Here is a 20,946-nt window from a genome sequence, read left to right on the forward strand (position 1 = left end):
TCACTATGTCGAATTTGATCGATCGAACTCTACCACCATTTATCGAATTAATGTATTAGGATCGATCGGATGTGTCGCCGTTAATTTGATCGATCGAACTCTATCACGATTGGTCAGACTAATGAATTAGGATTAATCTAATGTTAGATCCATCGAAGAATGCATTAGGATCGATCGGATTTTCTATCAATCATATTATCCTATAATGATTGATCAGACTAGAAATTATGATCAATTATACATTCGATCCATCGAAGCAATGCATTAGGATCAATCGGATATTCTATCGATCATATTATCCTATCATGATTGATCAAACTAGTACATTGATCGATCAGATGTTCAATCGAACCTTCCCTATCTCAAATTTGATCGATCGATCAAACTCTATCAAGATTAATCCAATTAATGCACTAGGATCGATCTGATGTTAGATTCATCAAAGTAATGCACTAAGATTGATCCGATCTTCTATCGATCATATTATCCTATCATGATTGATTGAACCTTCACTATGTCAAATTTGATCGATCGAAATCTATCATGATTGATCAGACTACTGCACTAGGATCGATCGAAGTAATGCACTAGGGTCAATTGGATCCTCTATCGATCATATTATCATACTAGGATCGATCGGACTAGTACAATAAAAGTAATGTACTTGCAGAGTAAGGTTCCCTTTTATTGAGTAAGGTTCCTTTTTATTTGTAAGATTAAGATGATTTTATTTTTTATTTTTTAAAAAAGAAGAAGATAAGAGATGATGATTCATACACACTCATGATCAATGATTACTATTGTGTTAAGACTTTTTATGGTTTATTACTTGATTATATGGTGTTTCCCAATACCCATTTGTTACCACATTTCATTACATTAATTTGCGTGTAGATGACTCCAAGCATTGAGTCTATGCATCGAGATAAACTTTCGATTCCCAAGCGGACGGCTTCTTTATTTCCAAAGTAGATTTTTCTTTTGGCTTCATTGTGAATGAATCAAGAGTTCTTAATTAGCATATAAGGATTCTCTCAATTTCAGATGAGTGATATATATTTATTTTAGGATCATAATTTTAAAGTTGATACATCTATCTGTGTGCATAATATACAAAACATTCTCTTTATTTGAAATAGAGAGCATCTTAGTCCTTTTTTGAGTCCCTCCAAAATAAATAAATAAATAAAAACATAAATACATATTTATAACTGTTATAACTAAATAAAATCTGGTCGTCACAGTTATAACTGTTATGATTAGAAAAAAAAAGGAAGATAATAGTTATGACTGTTAATATATGTATTAGTATTATAATGTGCACCTCATCAACATGATTTTCTATCTAATTTATCAGGTGTATGATTTTCTATATATCTTTAACTGGTATATATACTAAAAAAAAAAAAGAAAAAGAAAAGGGCATTTCTAAACGTTTTAATCTTTAGTACAATACCATGCATAATCTTTTTGCCAAACACATAGTTTTTAATTAACAAAGACTCGATGGATGTGTGGATTCTTTGCACCAATTTCTTGGCAAGTGATAACCAATTAATTAATTGCTGTCATTTTCCTGTCTCTTGTGATTCTTACGACGTGCAATTTGGGTATGGACGACTCCAAGCGTGGAGTCTTTTTAATATTGAGATAAACTTCCAAACTCATACTTGAATTTATCAACGAATTGAATCATCTTACGTACTGGAAGAATTCTAAAAAAGAAAAAAAGAAAAATAGAAATTTAGACAAATTAAAATCACTATATTAATTAAAATCACTATATGTGAAATTTAACTGGCAAATTTAATTTGCATCTTGAAGACTCCAAGTCATGTGGTTCTTCAAATTGCGAATCAGACTCCAAGTCAATCTTTAATTCTTGACTTCTTTTATTTAACCTTCAAATTGCATTGACATAAAATTCCAAACCCAAAGTGGACGGAACATCCATCTTCTTTACTTCTTTTTGTACACTTGATTGTATTACATCTTGCAACGTACGTGTTCAACACTTAATTGTAGCATCAGCCGCCCATGTGGAATTTGCATCTCCAAACATTCCAAAAGTGCACGTGGTTCTCTGCATTCACACAAACTTTAATTTAAAGCCTAAAGTGGATTTATTGTTAGTCGGTCCCTATTGCATTTTTGTTTCTTGGACAAAATAATGACAGTTGGCTAGCTATAGCTAGCAAAGTTGGACTGGTCCCCTGCTTCTAATCTAATAAGTTGACGATGAAGCTACTGCCCTCTCTTATCGGTACCAATAAATACTTGAACCCCCCCGCCTTGTCTAGGCATCCCATACATTTTGATTTCTTTACTATTTTCATTCCCAAAATGATTAGCACCCACTTATTTATGTCCACTGTTCATCTCCTCCTGATTTTTTTCTTCTCTTTCTTTGGAACTGCATCCTATCTACGAGTTATTCAACCTGTTTCATGCACTAAAAACCCTATTTTCAAATGCTCTGAAATGGAGACAAAAGCCCTTCTTAGCTTCAAAGAAGGTCTCACAGATCCATCGGGTCGTCTCTCGTCTTGGGTTGGTGAGGATTGCTGCAACTGGACAGGCGTTGGCTGTGACAATTCCAGAGGTCATGTCGTCAAGCTGGACCTCAGAAACTCATTACCGGTAATTGAATTCGGATATAGGGTGATAAAATTCGGATATGGGGTGATTGAATTCGAATATGGGGTGATTGAATTCGAATATGAGGATTACCTTGATGAAAAATTAAAAGCTTACGAGAAGTCGTGCTTGGGGGGTAAGATAAGTCCTTCATTACTCAATTTAAAGCATTTGAGTTACTTGGACCTAAGCCTCAATAATTTTAGTGGAAACACTGTTCCAAAGTTTTTGGGTTCCCTTGAGAGTTTGATGTATCTTAATCTCTCTTTCTCATTCTTTTCGGGAGTTGTTCCTCCCCAACTTGGGAATCTCTCAAGACTACAATATCTGGACCTCACCTCATATTCATCTTCAAACATCATCAACTATTTCATTTCCTTTCCACCATGGGGATTGGAAGTCAAAAGCCTGCAGTGGTTGGTTGGTTTTCCTTCTCTTAGGTACCTTAATTTGGGATATGTAAATCTTGAGAAAGTACCCGATTGGCTTCATTCAGTTAATATGCTCCCTTCCTTGGTGGAGTTGCACCTAGTTGAATGTGGACTCGCTAGTCTTCCTCACTCTGTTTCCTCCAACAACTTGACATTGCTTTCAGTCCTTGATCTCTCTCTCAACAATTTTAACTCCTCCATACCTCACTGGTTCTCAAATGTGAGTGGGCTTTCAACAATAAATCTTGCAAACAGTTTGCTTAGAGGTGCTATTCCAGATGGTATGGGACATCTAGCCAACTTGCGCAGCTTGGCATTAGCTGACAACATTCTAATTGGAAAGATACCGAACTCATTTTCAAACCTTTGCAACTTGCAAACATTAGATCTGTATTCCACCAACATAAGTGGGGAGGTAGTTGAGTTTTTGGATGGCTTGTCTCAATGTTCCAATAATAGCCTTGAATATCTAGATTTGAGCTTTAATAGGTTTCTTGGGGGGAACTTGCCCTATTCGTTGGGAGGTCTCAAGAAGTTGAAAACTATTTACCTCATTGAAACCTCCGTTGGGGGTTCAATTCCAGATTCTATTGGAAACTTGACGTCATTGCAAACACTTGACCTCTATGGAAGCTCTGTTGGGGGTTCAATTCCAGATTCTATTGGAAACTTGAGGTCATTGCAAACACTTGACCTCTCTGGAAGCTTTGTTGGGGGTTCAATTCCAGATTCTATTGGAAACTTGACGTCATTGCAAACACTTCACCTCTCTGGAAGCTTTGTTGGGGGTTCTGGAAGCTCTGTTGGGGGTTCAATTCCAGATTCTATTGGAAACTTGAGGTCATTGCAAACACTTGACCTCTCTGGAAGCTCTGTTGGGGGTTCAATTCCAGATTCTATTGGAAACTTGAGGTCATTGCAAACACTTGACCTCTCTAGAAGCTCTGTTGGGGGTTCAATTCCAGATTCTATTGGAAACTTGAGGTCATTGCAAACACTTGAACTCTCTAGAAGCTCTGTTGGGGGTTCAATTCCAGATTCTATTGGAAACTTGAGGTCATTGCAAACACTTGACCTCTCTGAAAGCTCTGTTGGGGGTTCAATTCTAGATTCTATTGGAAACTTGAGGTCATTGCAAACACTTGACCTCTCATATAATCAAATGAACGGAGCCATTCCAGAAAGCGTCGGGAAACTGTCAATGCTTGTTACATTGAGGCTTTCTGGGAATTCTTGGGAAGGTTCCCTAACTGAAGCTCATTTTCAGAATCTCACCAGATTAAAATCTCTTGACTTGAGTGCAGAGCTTTCTGCAAACTATACATTGGATTTTGATGTCAAACATGACTGGGTTCCTCTTTTTAAGCTAAGAGAAATTTATTTAAGTGACATGAAGATCGGCCCAAAGTTTCCAGCATGGCTACAAACACAAAATAAACTCATCACGATTCTGCTCGACAATGTTGGCATTTCGGACACCATTCCGCATGGCCTTTGGAAGTCCTGCCCAAACGTCACTTCTTGGAGTCTATCCGGTAATAAGCTGCGCGGGCAGGTACCATACTTTCAATTTCACCCTTCGGCAGATAGTTTTGATTTGAGTTCCAACAACTTAGAGGGTCCACTTCCTCTTTTTCGTAGTAATCTATCTGAAATATCTCTTCAAAACAATATGTTTTCTGGACCTATTCCTGAAAACATAAGTGAACTATTGCCCAAGTTATCTTGGTTGGACCTTTCTTCAAATTCAATTACTGGTAGAATTCCCCACTCTATTGGAATGCTTAAGGGATTGATAGGTCTTGTTTTGAGAAATAATTCCCTATCCATGAAACTCCCCCCTCATTGGAAGGATTTACGGAAGTTAGTGGTGTTGAACTTGGCAGAGAACAATATGTCTGGCAGTGTTCCAAGTTCAATGCAATATTTGAAATCACTACGGGAAATATCATTGAGCCAAAATCATCTTGAAGGAGAGCTTCCTTTTTTCTTTAGAAACTATAAATACTTGCTAGTGCTTGATCTTGGAGGAAACAAGTTCTCTGGAAAACTTCCGGCATGGATAGGAGAAAGTTTGTCATCTTTATTGAGGTTAAGCCTACGGTCCAACTTGTTTCATGGGAACATACCACCTCAATTATGTCTACTTTTAAGTCTTCAGATCCTAGACCTTGCACATAATGATTTTTCAGGAGCAATCCCTCAATGTTTAGGAAACTTCAGTGATGATCAATATAGTCGTTTTTATAACTATAGTGATCAGCAAATGCTGCTAGTTTCTAAAGGAAGAGAATATCTATATGGTGGGTCTAGTATTCGTCATTTCCTTTCCATAGACTTGTCGAATAATAACTTATCTGGAGAAATACCTGATAATGTAACAAGCAGCTCAAAATTGGTCAACTTAAATTTATCAATGAACCATATGTTTGGAAGAATTCCTGAAAATATTGGGAATTTACACATGTTAGAAACACTTGATCTGTCAATGAATGAACTTTCTGGTCCTATCCCTGAAAGCTTGTCTTCTTTGACCTTCTTAAGTCACTTGAATTTGTCATTCAACAACTTGTCTGGGAAAATTCCAAATGGATATCAACTCCAAACACTGAATGACTCTTCTATCTACGAAGGTAACTCTTTACTCTGTGGGCCTCCTCTTTCGACCAAATGTTCAGAAGATGAAACTAAACCTAGAGTAGCCAAGGAAAATGGAAGGGGAATTGAGTCAATCTCGTTCTACATTAGCATGGTAGCGGGGTTTATTGTCGGTTTTTGGGGAGTTTGTGGCACATTGATAATCAGAACATCATGGAGACATGCTTACTTTCGAAGCTTTGATAATTTGAAAGACAAGATTGCTGTGTTCGTCATGGTCAAAATTGTTCGCTTGCTCAGGAAGGTCAAATAGGAGTTGAGGGTATGGGCATTGAAGCTTTCCAGAATATAAAACATTTCTGCATTGTAAGTTTAATTTTCATGTTGCTGTAATAATAAATGCTCCAATATTTACTTGTTAAAGTTATATATATGGATGATTTTATAATTGTACGTATGTGAGACATTTTATCTTTATCTTTTATTGCATCCCATTTTTCAATAACCATTTGTCATCATATATCATTATGTTCTCATTCTGGATTTGAATGATGCTGCAACAAAATGGTGAGCAAAAGGTTGGCTAAAGAAGTTCTAACAAATGCACATCGATCTTGAATTCAAATTTTAATATCAAACCATGATTTTATATCCAAACTATGTAAAAGTCAATCCAAAATTTTAGGGATTAATTGCTTCCAATATGTATTGCATAACCAAGAAAACGGTTAATAGGTACTTATTAGAGAACTTTTACAACTAAAACAAAAGTGGATTTGAGCTACCAAAAAAAAAAAAAATCTCGAGTTATTGATCCTTTTAACACCAGAATCCAACACATTCCACCTATAGGCTTTAAAGAATGCATGCTTTGATTCCCAACAGCCATCTACACATATATTTGTCAAATGATGAACAGAAAATGCAGATCATCAAACTTGAAAGTTCTGACAAGCATAGAGATAACATTGTTTCCACTTCAAACAATTACTCTTGATTCAATTGCAGATGGAGCAAAATCATGCATATTATTCACTAATAATTCACATACTCAACTTAATTCCATCCATTCTTACTAGATTTTGAACGCAAAAGCATTTCCATGTAAAATGCAATAATCACCAAAAAAATCAACTGAAGATAATTCCATAGAATAAGCAAAATACTTACCACAAAATGGCTGCGAGTAAATTGAGATCAATAGTATGAATTTGCCCATGCTGTGGTTAAATTACATAAATCCAAGTAGAACAAATGAAGGGGAAGAAATCAAAATAGAACGATTAACTGTAAGAATTCTCCTTTTCCACTTAATTTGCGTCTAAAAAATGTAGAGGTTAAATAGAATTCGAGCTGTATACATCACTTAATTTAAAGAGATTCACATAACTAAACCCACAAATATTTTTTAATCGGTGTAATTATAAAAATAAAAATAGAAAATCATATCTCTTAAATATTTCAAATACTTTACAAATTTGAATGGAAACAATAAATCCCATAGACTTATGATTTTATTTCATGAATATGATCACCTCAAGGAATCAATCAACAAACATTATATTAGTTAACTGGAAATTTGCATCATGAAGACTCCAAGTGTTGTTCTTATGCTCTGTTTGTTTCGATGTAAAATAATTTCCGCCAGTGAAACATTTTCGAATAAATCATTTTTTCAGAAAAAAATTTTAGCGTTTGACTTGCTTGAAAGAATTTCCAACGGCAAAAAATGGAATCCGACAACTACTACCGAAATTCGGCCATGTCCAGTAGCAGTTGATGGATTCCGACCAGTATAGATTCCGGCTACATCCGACCGGAATCTGGAATCTGGCCTAATACGGCTGGAGTCCAGTTGTATGGCCAGAATCTGGCCAGATCCGGTTGGTTTGCCAAATTCCAGCCAGACTCCGGCTGTATTAGCCGAAGTCATTCAAAATAATTGCCTAAGATGGTTACGGCTATAAAATAATTGAAATCCTCCTCAAATGGTTCTCATTCCAACAAAAGTCGCATTCTTAACATTGTTCATAAATGACAAAGTATACTGTTGTAGCATCTTGCTTTTAGTTAAAAAACAATAAGAACTTGAACTTCATAATATATATTCCTAATTCCTCCTGGTAAGGTAAGGGAAGAACTAGGGCTTCCCTAAGTTTTTACACTACTGTGTACTTGCTCCAACACTCTTTGGTAATTAAAAGAGTCATTTGAATAAAGGCACATATATCAGTATGTCCTCCAATCAACTAAAATTATCTCTACGTGGGTGGGAAAAAAATTCATCCATTGACATTTATAAATTCTGATAAAAGAAAAAAGATAGTTTACATTCATGTCACTCAACAACTTTCTGAACTTAAATCCCTTGGAAACAAAATCAGAATACAAAAAACACCTATCTTAGAAGTACCAAGATTGCCCACAGGCCACAAGAAGCCATTAATACAGTAGGAGAAAAATGTCAATTACCAAGTATCTGTTATGGAATCAAATATGGTGCTTCCTCCTAATGCCCTTACCACGGCGCTTGCCTTTACCCATCTTGAATTTCCTATTGGACTTCTTCCCTATTCCACCGGTAGGCTTTAAAGAATGCAAGTTTTGATTTTCATCAGCCATCTCCACATCTGTCAAATGATGAAGAGAAAATCCAAATCATCAAACTTGAAAGTGCTGACAGGCATTAGAGATACCGTTGTTTCCGGTCACTCTGAGTCAATTGCAGATGGAGCAAAATCATGCAGTATATTCACATACTTGAGTTCCATTCTTGCTATATTTTGAATGCAAAAGCATTTCCATGTAAAATACAATGATCACCAAGAAAATCAACTTATGATAATTCCACGAATAAGCAAAGTCAGCACAAAATGACTGCGAGTAAATTGAGATCAATATTATGAATCTGACCATGCTATTCTTAAATTACTTTAATCCAACTAAAAAAATGAAGGGCAGAAAATGAAAATAGCAAAATTAGTTTCAAAACAGAATCATAGCATATAACTGCAAGCACCTATTCTATGTTTAGTTGCCAAGAAAGCAGAAGCAAGAAAGCAATTAGAACAATTATTAGAAAATCAATGGCTCTGTTTGTTAAACTTCACGTTTTCTGTTCTCATAACAAAAATATTAACAAACAACCCATACACAAAACAATCCTCAAAACACAAAATAGAAGGTAGAATGGAGCAATCCAACATAGAAACTAGCATAGCACGGTTCCCTCAGTACAAAGCTTCCTTCTACTTTTTCTCCCCCTTTGCCTTTCCTGTATACTAAGGAATCAGAAGGGGTATCTCATCCGATCATTGTATAATAGTTGAAACATGTCGTTATGGTAGAACGTGAATAGTGGTGTTGATGTATTGGTGGGTAATGGGTTTTACATCATTAACCAAAATGGGCTACACACAAAATCGCCAAGTAGCATGAAAAAATCCAATTGCAAAAGGACAAAATTTTGAAAAACTGTAAACTACTACTCACAACACAATCAACAATTGGGAAATATTGAATACCAGACGAATCATTGAAATCCAGAAACAGGATAATAAGCGCAGAGAGAGAGAGAGAGAGAGGTTACCCATAGCGTTTGTAGTTGTAGTGGTATCGGTACTTGTAGAAGAGGGACGGGCGGGGAGCTTAGGGGCGGCGAGGGCAGCCTCCTGAGCAGCGAGCTTAGCGGCGTCTTTGTTGTCGAAGAAGGGCTCCACTATCTCTCTCCGAATCGCTCGAAGCCTCTTCTCTTTCTTCGACCTCATTGACTTCGCCATCGCTTCTTCTTCTTCAACCACCGCCTTCGCTTCTCTTTCGCTTTGTCTCCCGTAGGCGTTAGGGTTTATAAAATAAAAGAAAATCAATGGCTCTGTTATTTATCAAAAAAAGAAAATCAATGGCTCTGTTCGTTAAACTTCACATTCTCTGCTCTCATAACAAAAACATTAACAAACAACCCAAACACAAAACAATCCTTAAAACACAAAATAGATGGTAGAATGGAGGAATCCAACCAAGAAACTAGCAGAGCACGGTTCCCTCAGCACAAAACTTCCTTCTTCTTTCTCTCCCTCTTTGCCTTTCCTGTATACTGAGGAATCAGAAGGGGTATCATCCGATCATTGTATAATAGCTGAAACATGTCGTTTTGGTAGAACATGAATAGTGGTGTTGATGTATTGGTGGGTAATGGGTTCTACATCATTAACCAAAATTACTCTGAAAATTCGTATTTAAAATCAGAAGTTGAAAATAGTCCAAATTCTGATCAAAACGTCACAGTTTTGATCGGAAAATGGGCTGAATGCGGCCTCATAGGTCCCAGAAGGAACAACGTCGTTTCACCAGTATTGTGATCAATATTGGCCTTTAACTTCTTGTTATTTAAGTCTTAATAGTCACACGTACGTTTTACTTATGTGTTTTGGCAAATTGCGCTACTTCACATGATTTCAAATCAAACGGAAAGATTCATTTCGTGGTCAGATGTATATGCCATTTATATTTTATCATACTATTTGAAAAAAAAAAAAAATTACTTAACACCGTCCATTTACATGTCATTAAATGCAAGAAAATAAAAAAAATTATAATAAAATGACTACTCTTAATTTTAAGTAAAATGAAACAAAAATCTTATTTTTTAAATGAACAATCTCATTTAAATTTGAGAAAATTATACTATTAGTCTTTGTGGTTGGCCTAAATTACAAATCACTCTTCGTGGAATCAAAATTAATTCTGAAATACCTGTGATTCGTTTAATTTACAAATCACTCCCTGAAGTCAAATTTCGTTAAAAATTTTGACTAGTTCCGTTAGGCGCCACTTAGAGCCAATAAGATAGCAACACATATCACTCTTAATAAAAAAATATAAATATAAGTATATAAAACTTAAAACTTAAAAAATTATTTAAAAAAAAAAATTGAAGAAAGGAAAGGTAACCACCCCCAAAGAGATCTAGGGGTGGCTGTGTCGGTCCGCATGCCACCCCTAAATCCCTTTGGGAAGGAAAATAATTTTTCTTGGAAATAGATTCTTTTTGGCTACCTTGGTAACCTGCTAGCTTTTTAATAAGTGACATTTTTCAAGTTGTTCGAACGACTTGAATTTCGAAATTTTAAAATCTACAATTTCTTTAAAATTTTAGAGGATCCTGATCCAATGATTCTTACATATATTTTGAACACGTGTAAGTTTTTTTTTTTTTTTTTGGGGAGAGAATATGAATCAGTTTAGTAAACTAAATTAGAGGAATTCTTTTTGGTCTAGTTGAGAGGAAATCTTTGCTCTTATATATTTAAAGCTATTGCCTACCTTTCCCACTTCACATTCTACTATTCTAGTACAAATGAAAAGTATTGATCAACCAAAAATATTTTTGAAGTCCAGCAAAGCATAAAACGATGAGCATTAATTGCTACAGAGGCTACAAATTTTCCAACATATATATTATTTGCAAACTGTGTGACACTTAATTAAATGGATGCTGTCACATTGGCAGCTTAACAAATAAAATTTACAAATTACTGATGTGGCAATTGCCAAATATATAGGAATAGGATGCTACGTACTTTAGTTTGTAGAAGAAACGTAGTAAATTGGTAGTATCTTAATTAGCGTTTTCCTAATGATTTATGCTTTCAACCCATGATTTATGCTTTCACGGAGATTTATGCTATGTATAATCTTTTTATGCTTTCACAATTACAAAGTAACATCTTATTTTGTGGACCTCCTCTTCCAACAAAGTGTCGAGGAGATGAAATGGATCCAAAAGCAACATTAAATGGTGGAGTAATGCTACACATCATCCCCTTGTCTTTTTTTTGTCCCCCTAAAATTAATATGGCTCTTAAAGTCACCATTGAATTTTTGATATATCACTCTTAGATTTTGATCCAATGGTGATTTTAAAAGTCACATCAATTTTGGGGGACAAAAAGAGGACAAGGGGATGATGTGTAGCATTACTCTAAATTGTGGCAATGATGAAAGGAAATGAGAAATGCTACACAAGTCCTTTGTCCGTCCCTCATCAGCCCCTTTATCCACGTGGCATTTGTTTTCCTTTTTCTTTTTTTTAAGAGACTTGCTACACAGGGGACGCTCATCCGTCCCCTGTGAGCATTATATTATAAAAAAATAATTTTTTTATTAAAAAGTTGGCTTTAATGTCCCATCAAAGCCAACTTTTTTAATAAAAATTTATTTTTTTATTATATATGGGTGATGGGGGGCACATTTCCCTTTTTTTCAAAAAAAAAAAAGTTGAAAACGCGGGTGGGCGTCATTTCACATTTATTTCCAAAATTTCCCCCCAAGTCCCAAATCTCCCCCTCTCCACCGACCGACGGCACCCACCGACCGGCGCCCACTGACGGACACTCTCCCTCTGCCAGCTCTCTCTCTCAAACCCAGTAGACACGAGCACCGCGGATGTCCGACCAGGTCCGATGAGGAGCGCCAGAGCCGACCACTCTCTACGGTTAGTATCTCTCTCTCTCTCTCTCTCTCTCTCCTTCGGTGACTCCTTCTCTCACAAACACTAAGGCAAGGGCGCTTAAATCTGGAACCACAAACCCCAAAAGCCCAAGCTCCAAGGACGGTCTTGGGTAAGCATTTTTCTCTGCTCAACTCTCAACTCTTTCTTTTTGTTAAATTCTTTGGTCACTAATGTAGCTATCTCTGTGCCACTCTAGGACTGAAATTTTCTTTTGTAAGTGCTGTTTGGTTTCTGGGTTATGGACCTTGTGGTTCTCTTGATCCAGAAGAGGAAGAGATCTGGTTGTTCTGGGAAAAAGCTCTTGTTTTGATTGTGTCAAATGTAGGATTTTATAGTTAGTGGTTGATAATTTTTTTTTTTTTGGGGGTGAGGGGGTGTTGAAAATTTGGGTTTGTGTTGCAAAGGATTGGATTTGTAGTGAATTCTTAGTGGTCGTGATGTAGTTTGTAACTTTGCTTGAGCTTGAGATCTTGTTCTTGAAGCTTGTTTCTTGGTTAATGGGGTCTGTAGTTTTGGATTTAGTGAATTGATTTGGTTATTAAGTGGGTTCTGAGTAGTGAGTAGTTGCCACGTTTGTTTGGTTGCTGATCAAATGTGAAAGAATTAATCATTTGTGGGTTTGAGGGGACTGAGCTAATGCTCTGTTTGGTTGATGGGAAAATTTTGGTAGGATACAATTGAACTTTTCATTCTTTGGTTTATGTTTTATGAAAAACTTGGCTGTTATGTAAAGAACAACTTTACTGCCATAATCTTTACAACTGATTAAGTAACATTTGTCTAAAAAACATTGACAAGTAATATATGCTGGTTTGTCCTAATATCATTTGAAATCTTAAGTCTTCATGCATCCTCAAGTTATCGCTTTTTAAGTTGTTGAAACTTACATCTGTACAAGTCCCAATCTCATTGCCTTGTTACTGTGGGTAGTCATGTTTGATTAAGACTCTAGAACTGGAATGCTGTTTTTAATTTGCACTTCGGAAATCATTGCCTTGTTACTTTTTTGGTCCTGGTGTGTTTTATTATTGTACCCTGATTAAAAGACGAAGTCATCAGGGTGATGCTTTTCAATTTGTCTGATCTGACTCCTTGATTCTTATTTTTACAGTAAGCTTTCGAGTGATACCCTAAAAGTGTCTATCTCCAGACTTATGGCCAGATCTGTGAATTTGTTTTTATGGCAAGAAATGGTGTGTCCCTGTGATTTGCATTGCAGGTTTGCAGCATACTTTATGCTATCAAAGAAACTGCGATTGTGCTTTATGACATAGCATTCCTTGACTTTTATGATAAGCCTTCTTTATTGGTTGTGTTGGTTAATGTTTCATTTTCAATCTTACTTCTCACCTCTTTGCTTCTTTTATTTCACTATCTTAGAGTATACATATCACAATATCATGGATAATGCTTCAATTCCTCTGAGAAGTACTTGAAGAAAGATATCGTTGATTTGCTTGCGAATGGACTCGATATCAATGCTTATGGACGGGTAATCTAATAATCTTTGTATTTTTTGGATTTTCGTTTGGTTTTGTTTAGTGGATTAGATCTTGAGTTGAGTGTTTTTGTTGGAATCTTATTCGCTGTCATTTGTTTGGTTCGTCAAGATGCTCGCTGAGTGTTTGACAAAATGTCTGAAACAAATATGCATGTTTTGTCTTGGTCCATTTCGTCACTGTTGAGAATGGGTGTTTGGGGAGTGTCACTTTTGCTTTTTGATTTAGTGGGGTTCGCATTCTGATCAAGATTCTTATGCTCAGACATGATAAACTATTAAGATTAGGCTTGCGTTGTTCTCTCTAAACATAAACAACCATTTGGATTGAAAGAATAATTATTCAAACTAGTAAAGAGCAAACAAAGGGGCTCCAGTTACTATCAATCTGTTTCGTTGCTCTGCTGATGTAGCAAGTTAGAAGACACAACTTGAATTTTTCTGCAAAAGTGTTAGGTTATTAAGGAGATCTCATTTACTTCTTGTAAGTGTTAGATTATTAAGCATTACTTGTAAAGTTGATATTCCCTTGTTTTTTATTGCTAAACGTGATCTTATATGTTTTAGGTGATATTATTGATTTATTGCTGACACTGGGTGCCTAAGTTGAATCACCAAAATTGTCCAAGTGAGCGTATGGATTCTAGGCAGCTCCCAAGCTTGCTTATATCTCTTTGGTAATCCATGGTGGCATAATCAAGGTTCAGAACCAGCAGACATTGCAGCTTTTGAAGAAGGAGAAAACTGAAAACATGAAGTAAAAGGCCTGCATCGTCATTCATTTTATTCAGGTAAAATTTTCAATGGCAAAAGCGAAACATGAAGTGTGATGTCATGAATCACTCGAGGTTTCAAATATGACAGTTAATTTTTTTTTTTTTTAATTTTATTATTATTATTTTTTGATTCAGTATCATGCTTACTTATTGATGCAATAAGGATGCAAGGAAGAGTTTGTTGAAGGAGAGACAAGGACCTGGTTGTGACTGTGATGTCCGCAATTGGAGAGAAGCAGATTTGTGCTATGAAGGACATTGGCCTTAAGTAGTTTATTTATATAAATTATTGAAGGACTATTGTTGCAATTTTAGTTAAAGATTTATGTGAGCCTTTATAGCTTGTTTTTCTTAAGACTGGGTATATTGGGTGGTTGATGTGGATCTGGAACAAAGTTCTATTACCTTTTTCTCTTATGGTATGTTTGATTTTTAAGGACTTTTGTGTTCATTATCTACACTGATTTGATTTATTTATGGATCGATGGTTGTATGTGAAAGAAAAAAGTTATGGAAAGTGCTTACCAGCCGAAAAATGTACACCGTAAGAGGTCTCATGAAATGTGTTGAGATGCTCAATTTGAGAGATTTGAGAAAGTGGATTATATCTCTTTACCTTTCTTTTCCACTTCTCTCCTCTAAAATGCAGACATGAAAGTGAAATGTTTTGTCTTGAATGAAGCACCAATGCTTAAAGTGTTCCCTTCATTGGGGTGTTTGAAAGATTTTAATTCATAATTTATAAAAATTTAGCTGTTATGTCACAGGATAATCCGAAAGGGAATGTTTGGCATAAGTTTTTTGGGACCATTTAACTTGGACCATAATTGAATCAATTTTGTGGTTTACACTTTACAACCCAAAAGCATTAAGCTCTTTTCAATTTCACAGTTTTGCCTCAAAGGCAAAAATCATCTCATCAAAAGAACATGACATAAAAGCTCTGGTCTCGATTGGCAACACATTTTATTAAAGCATTAACATACAATTTCAAACATAAAATACTTACAAATTACTTTAACCTTTACGTCATAACACAATAAAAAGCTTCATGCCATAACACAACAAAATTCTAAAAAGTTTTACCAAAAAAATCCTCTATTTCTTTTACAAATTAGTGCACAAAGGTACTACATATTTTCTTTACACTTTCACACAGGCAAAACACTAAAAGTCTAACTCCGTTACACATCCACTCCCATTACACAACAAATTAACTCTGTTACTTGAGTATCAACTTTCAAGTATTACATAACTTCCAAAACAGGAAATCAACTTCAATGAAGGTACATATTTTGTTCTTTTGTCATCATTCTCAAAAGGTTACAATTCAAGATAACGCCACAGCAAACTTCAAATGTTTCTCCTTTGCTTTATATAATTTTTTAGTTCTCCAACTTATTCATTTTTCTCATAATCACTAGTAATAACTCTAATCCAGATGCCATGGCTATCCCATTGATTGAAGCACTCCACTAGCATCCTGCAAGCAACAGACATGCAATGAGACAATTTTTAAATTTTTAATACCTTCTTAGATGAGTATAATATTACTATTGTTTGTTATACTCATCTTCGTGATATTAGACCAGGCCATTGCACGAATCAAAGAGAAAATGAGCTGCATACATCCTTTCTTTAGAACGAATTGCCCTATATTTTTTTGGGTTAGGTTATGAGTCCCAAAAGCTATTATGGTTCATGTTTAAAGGAATCAATAGATAATTAGCCTAATGGGTAAAAGAAGACGATAAAAAACTGATCGAGTGAACTTCAGAAAAAACTAAACTAAGATATAGAAAATAATTTTTACATCAAAGTCCCACCATTTCATTAACAGATGCCACAATTTGGATGATCAAATAACAGATGACCCCTTTAAACATATATATGAATCAATAAGTAAATTACCATCATCATCTTGTCCAACACAACCAAGCCATCAAATTTTAGATTCAAAATATACCAAAAACAACACAAGCAACCGCAAACCCAAAATGAACCCCCACGACAAGCTGAAAATGAACCAAAAAGACTTCACTTGATACTTTAATCCAATGTCAAGAAAGCTAATACATACCAAAACTGAAAAGAAAGCCAATAAAAGCCCAGAAATCCAATTGAGGATAGAACCGCTCCGGCACACCTCACATGCAAAGCGCATAAAGGGTAAAGAGACAAATTAGAACCAGAACCAAAGATTCAAACTTTAATTATGTCAAGACAAGCTAAAAATGAACCAAGAAGACCAAGTTTTCTTTGTAAGTTATATCAATTCAATGTCAAGAAAGCAAACATATACCAGAACTAAACAGAATACCCAATAGAAACCCAGAAATATAGTTGAGGACACAAATCCAAAAAAATCTCACGTACCCATGTACCAAAACACATAGACTTCCAATTAAAAAAATATTGCTTCGGAGAACACAAAAATCCAATGATTGTTCTGTCGAAAGCAAATATTTCACAGTATATGCATACAAAACCCAAAGTCAAATTCAGACCCAGCCAGTTGAGAACAATCAAACCCAGATTCTAGAAAAATCAAACTCTAAAGAATGAGATGAGAGATTGAGAAGCAAAAGCTGAGATTTTGTTGACAGAGAGAAGGAGGCTTCGCACAGAGAGGGGATCGAATAGCACTGACCGTAGATCTGCAGTCCCGTAAAAGGCCGGCTCTGGCTTTCCTTGTTGCAAATCTGCGGTGGTCTGTTGGATCCGAGTGAAAGAGAGAGAGAGAGAGAGAGAGTCGGAGAGAGAGACTGACCGGAGATCGGCAGTGCTCGTGGTCTGCTCTGGCGCTCCTTGTCAGACCTGGTCGGAGATCGAGAACCGCGGTGCTCGTGGGCAACGCTCAGTCTGCTGGGTCCGAGAGAGAAAGCAGAGCGATGGACGATGTCGGTCGGCGGGCGCCGGTCGTTGGGGGGCAGTCGGTCGATGGGCGGGGGTCGATCAGTCGATGGGCGAGGGGACGCTGGAGAGAGGAAGATTTGGGAAATGGGGGGAAATTTTGAAAATGAATCTGAAATGACGCCCACCCGCGTTTTCAACTTTTTAAAAAAAAAAATGCCACGTGGGTAAAGGGGCTGATGAGCGACGGACAAAGGACTCCTGTGTAGCATTTCTCCAAGGAAATTGAGTCACTATTTTTCTATATTAGCACAGCAGTGGGTTTTATTTTTGAATTTTGGGGAGTTTGCGGCACATTAATTGTTAAAACATCATAGAGGCATGCTTTGTTTCAACACTTTGATAATTTGAAAGACACAATTGCTATTCTTGTTATGCTCAAAGTTGTTTCCTGGCTAAAGAAGGTCAAGTTAATTGGAGAGAAGTTGAGGCAAATGGACAATGGAGCTTTCTTTAATTAATATGCACCATTATGTAATATTATAAGTTTTTCTGTTGTCATATAATATATTTCCAATCTTCCCACGCAGAGGACACGCATTGTAACACCCCTAGTCCGAGAAGGCCAAGTTTATTAACTGTAAAAGTCTCAGAGACCGCAATAGTACAAATTAGCAAACTTATAGCACTTATAGCACTTGAATAGATGCGCACACACTCACAAATGAAATTTAAATTTGTTTTTTTATTTAAATTTTAATATTATTGCTAGCTTTTGGGCCTTTTGGGCTTTGGCTGCATATTTACTCTCTATGCCGCTCTTATTTATTACTCCCCTAATAACCGTAAGCCCACTACAAAGAAGGTTGCATATAAATCTTATCTAAACAAAATGCAAGTGCAAAACATATAAAATGCTTACGGACTATTAAGATCTTCTAAAATTATTTGTTCGAATTTAAAAAAGATTAAATAAGTGATTATGAAAGAATATTTATGTGACTCATCTAACCAAATAAAAATTAGCCTATTCAACTATTTATCCGGTCATGTAGGTCTCATAATTGATCTCTCATAACTCACAAATGCATCGTATCTCCAAAAAAACATAGATTAGTTTTCTTTTCTTTCTACAACCACAACTGAGTGTTGGGATCCTTGCCGCTTCAATCGAGCTCAGACGGCTCGAGCTCGATTGGAGGCTCGGCTTGTTAACCTAGCGGAGTTAGAGCTTGTAAATTCAATATAATGCAGAATTTCATCCAAGAAATTAACTACCCAAAATGATCTAATATTTCAATTCAATCATCTAATAAAGTTACAGATTTTTAATTAACTTAAAAGAAAACTGAAGAAATAGAAAACCAAACAATAAAGTTGATCTTCATTTCAAATGAAGAAGAAGCAATTGAACACGTAAAGAATATATCTGGACGGTTAAGTACTTTTAATAGATTGAATTGAATGATTTCCCTATCAATTCTTTTTTTCTTTTTCTTTTTTCTAAAAACTACGTACAATAAGAAACCAAACAAACTAGAGGAGGGGAGGTAGGAATGTAGCCAATATGAAGTTAGGCGGTAGTCCAATGTGCCACATTATGGCATAGAAATTCATACTTCAGTTTATTTTTTTTACTTCCAAAAAGGAGGAAACAGGAATGGTGGCAAGGATGTCGGAGATGGTGGAGACGTAACCAATGTCAATAGACCAATGTACGTCGTGGATGTGAATTCTTTTTATTTTCCATGGTTTATGATTCTTTGGATTTATTCTTATATAGTCAGTCAACGGAGTAGCTTATACTCAAAAAAATTTTCACCGGTTTTGCCATGTCACAACATTAATAAATTATCATGTACTCTTAAGACTGGGTACCAAGACTCGAAGCATGGAGTCTTTTTATTTAGATGGCAGCTGACCCATTAATAAAGCAGTGTGGTTTTTTTTTTTTTTTTTTTTTTTTTTTTTTTTTTTTTGATACAGGAGTAACAAATTACATCATAAAATAAAATACACAACAACAGGAAAAACTATGAATGAAAGTACGCGAGTGCAATGCTTCCGAAGATGCGGGCCCAATAACTTGAGGCATGGATGCCACAAAGTTGGCGTCACCATTGAAGGTGATTTGAAACGTATATTGAGTCACAAGGACCCAAACACTCAAATAGGGGTAAACAGGGGAAGAAGGATGCAACACATAAGCTCAGAAAAACAATAAAAAAAAAAACACAAAACACTTTCATATAATTGAGATAAATTTTGGGTATGTTTGGGGCTGCTATTTAAATAAATAGTAATCTCAAAATAGAATTTTTAAATTCGCAGTTAGTGTTTGGTAACATTTATTAAAAACAAAGATTAAATAAGTTTGATTGACCTCGTTTAACAACTATATTTTTTGCCTCCTGTAGTTTATTTTGTTTCGTAGATGGTACCTCGTTTATGGTTCAAAATGAAGATGGTACTTCCGTCCGATTTTCGTTAAAAATTTGACGGAAATCCACGTCATTGGCCTTAAAAAACTAACACACGTCCCTATGCATAATTAAAAATATTTAAGTTGAAAAACTAAAAAACTAAAAATAAAAACTTTAAAAGAAGAAGAAGAAGAAGAAGAGGAGGAGGTGACTTGAGCCAACCCTTTGGCCAAAATGGGACCGCTAACCACTTTTAAAAGCGATTGAAAAAAACCATTAACAGCCTAAGCGGTTAGTAATTTTTAGAAAATGTGGTTAGGGTTATAATGGATGTGTGGTAATTAATAGTTTTTTTTAAAAGCATTCTTGGATTTATTCTTAGTGAGTTAAGAAAGTGGATATGTAAATTAAAAAGTCTTCATTGTTTTCATTGTCACGACCTCATAGACAATATAACATTAACAACTCTTACAATTGTCCATTTAATCGAACATCTCCCTCTCACACATACATATATATTTGAAAACAAAATTATAAGTAAATAGTTTTTTTTTCTTTTTCAAAATACATATAACATCGACTTATATATTATTTGTTTTGAGAACATTTTAAGAAAAATGAGTGACATTTAAAGGATTTGGAAGGAAATTCTACCGTGCATATATTGTCGTTTAATTAATAGGATTATTAGCTGTTTGCTTAGTTTTCCGAAGCAATTAATTAGCAATTGCCTTGAGTTGAAAACTGAAAGAGAAGCACCTAGAATTCTTTAAAATATTTTTTAAAAAAATGTACAAAATATATATCATATAGGCTCCTTTATTTCGAACTAGGTGATTTCAAAATAGAAGCATGTTATTGAAATCATTGCTTGATAGATAAGATAAGAGACTTCAATTGGTGGTGTCGCTCCGTAAATAAAAAAATAATAATTATATCATTGGTCATTAAGATTGAGAAATAATAAAGAGAGTATTGTAGGACTTTGATTTTTTTAACATCATTGGTCTACATATGCAAGGGTGGGATCCCAATGAGTACCCAAGTATTTTCCCTATAAATAGCTCTTTGTGGTTTAAAAAGTTTATGAAGGATCTTTATGGTAAACTATAATTACAAATTTTTCTCTGAATACGTTCTTCATCTGATAAGTTAACAGATCCCGTTAATCAGTCATGTCACACCCAATAAAAAGCTGACACGTGTCCATTAAAATAAA

General features: G+C 35.4%; 2 protein-coding genes and 1 long non-coding RNA gene across 3 annotated transcripts; 2 read left to right on the forward strand and 1 right to left on the reverse strand.

The window, feature by feature from the left end:
* Positions 1-2,290: 2,290 nt before the first annotated feature.
* On the forward strand, positions 2,291-6,089 carry LOC133869287 (receptor-like protein EIX1). The gene has a single exon (XM_062306241.1). It carries the CDS (start codon positions 2,344-2,346, stop codon positions 5,977-5,979), a length of 3,636 nt encoding a protein of 1,211 aa, XP_062162225.1. The 5' UTR covers positions 2,291-2,343; the 3' UTR covers positions 5,980-6,089.
* A 1,847-nt stretch (positions 6,090-7,936) lies between these two features.
* Positions 7,937-9,867, reverse strand: LOC133868640 (uncharacterized). Its single transcript, XM_062305569.1, has 3 exons — positions 9,683-9,867; positions 9,256-9,537; positions 7,937-8,296 (listed from the first exon to the last, which is right to left on the reverse strand). Exons 2-3 carry the CDS (start codon positions 9,443-9,445, stop codon positions 8,157-8,159), a joined length of 330 nt encoding a protein of 109 aa, XP_062161553.1. The 5' UTR covers positions 9,446-9,537; positions 9,683-9,867; the 3' UTR covers positions 7,937-8,156.
* Positions 9,868-11,997: 2,130 nt separating this feature from the next.
* LOC133867581 (uncharacterized) lies at positions 11,998-14,887 on the forward strand. Its single transcript, XR_009900112.1, has 5 exons — positions 11,998-12,286; positions 13,289-13,396; positions 13,558-13,669; positions 14,243-14,466; positions 14,587-14,887. It is a non-coding gene; the product is annotated as an uncharacterized LOC133867581 (long non-coding RNA).
* The last annotated feature ends 6,059 nt before the right edge of the window (positions 14,888-20,946 follow it).

The sequence above is a fragment of the Alnus glutinosa genome, chromosome 5, assembly GCF_958979055.1.
Source record: "Alnus glutinosa chromosome 5, dhAlnGlut1.1, whole genome shotgun sequence".
Lineage (NCBI taxonomy): Eukaryota > Viridiplantae > Streptophyta > Magnoliopsida > Fagales > Betulaceae > Alnus > Alnus glutinosa.

Excerpts from the sequence above, each read along its gene's own strand:
- LOC133868640 (XM_062305569.1), bottom strand. The coding sequence starts at position 9,445 with ATGGCGAAGTCAATGAGGTCGAAGAAAGAGAAGAGGCTTCGAGCGATT. Across the intron at positions 8,297-9,255 it reads TACAACTACAAACGCTATGG|ATGTGGAGATGGCTGATGAA; the intron begins GTAACCTCTCTC and ends ATCATTTGACAG.
- LOC133869287 (XM_062306241.1), top strand. The coding sequence starts at position 2,344 with ATGATTAGCACCCACTTATTTATGTCCACTGTTCATCTCCTCCTGATT.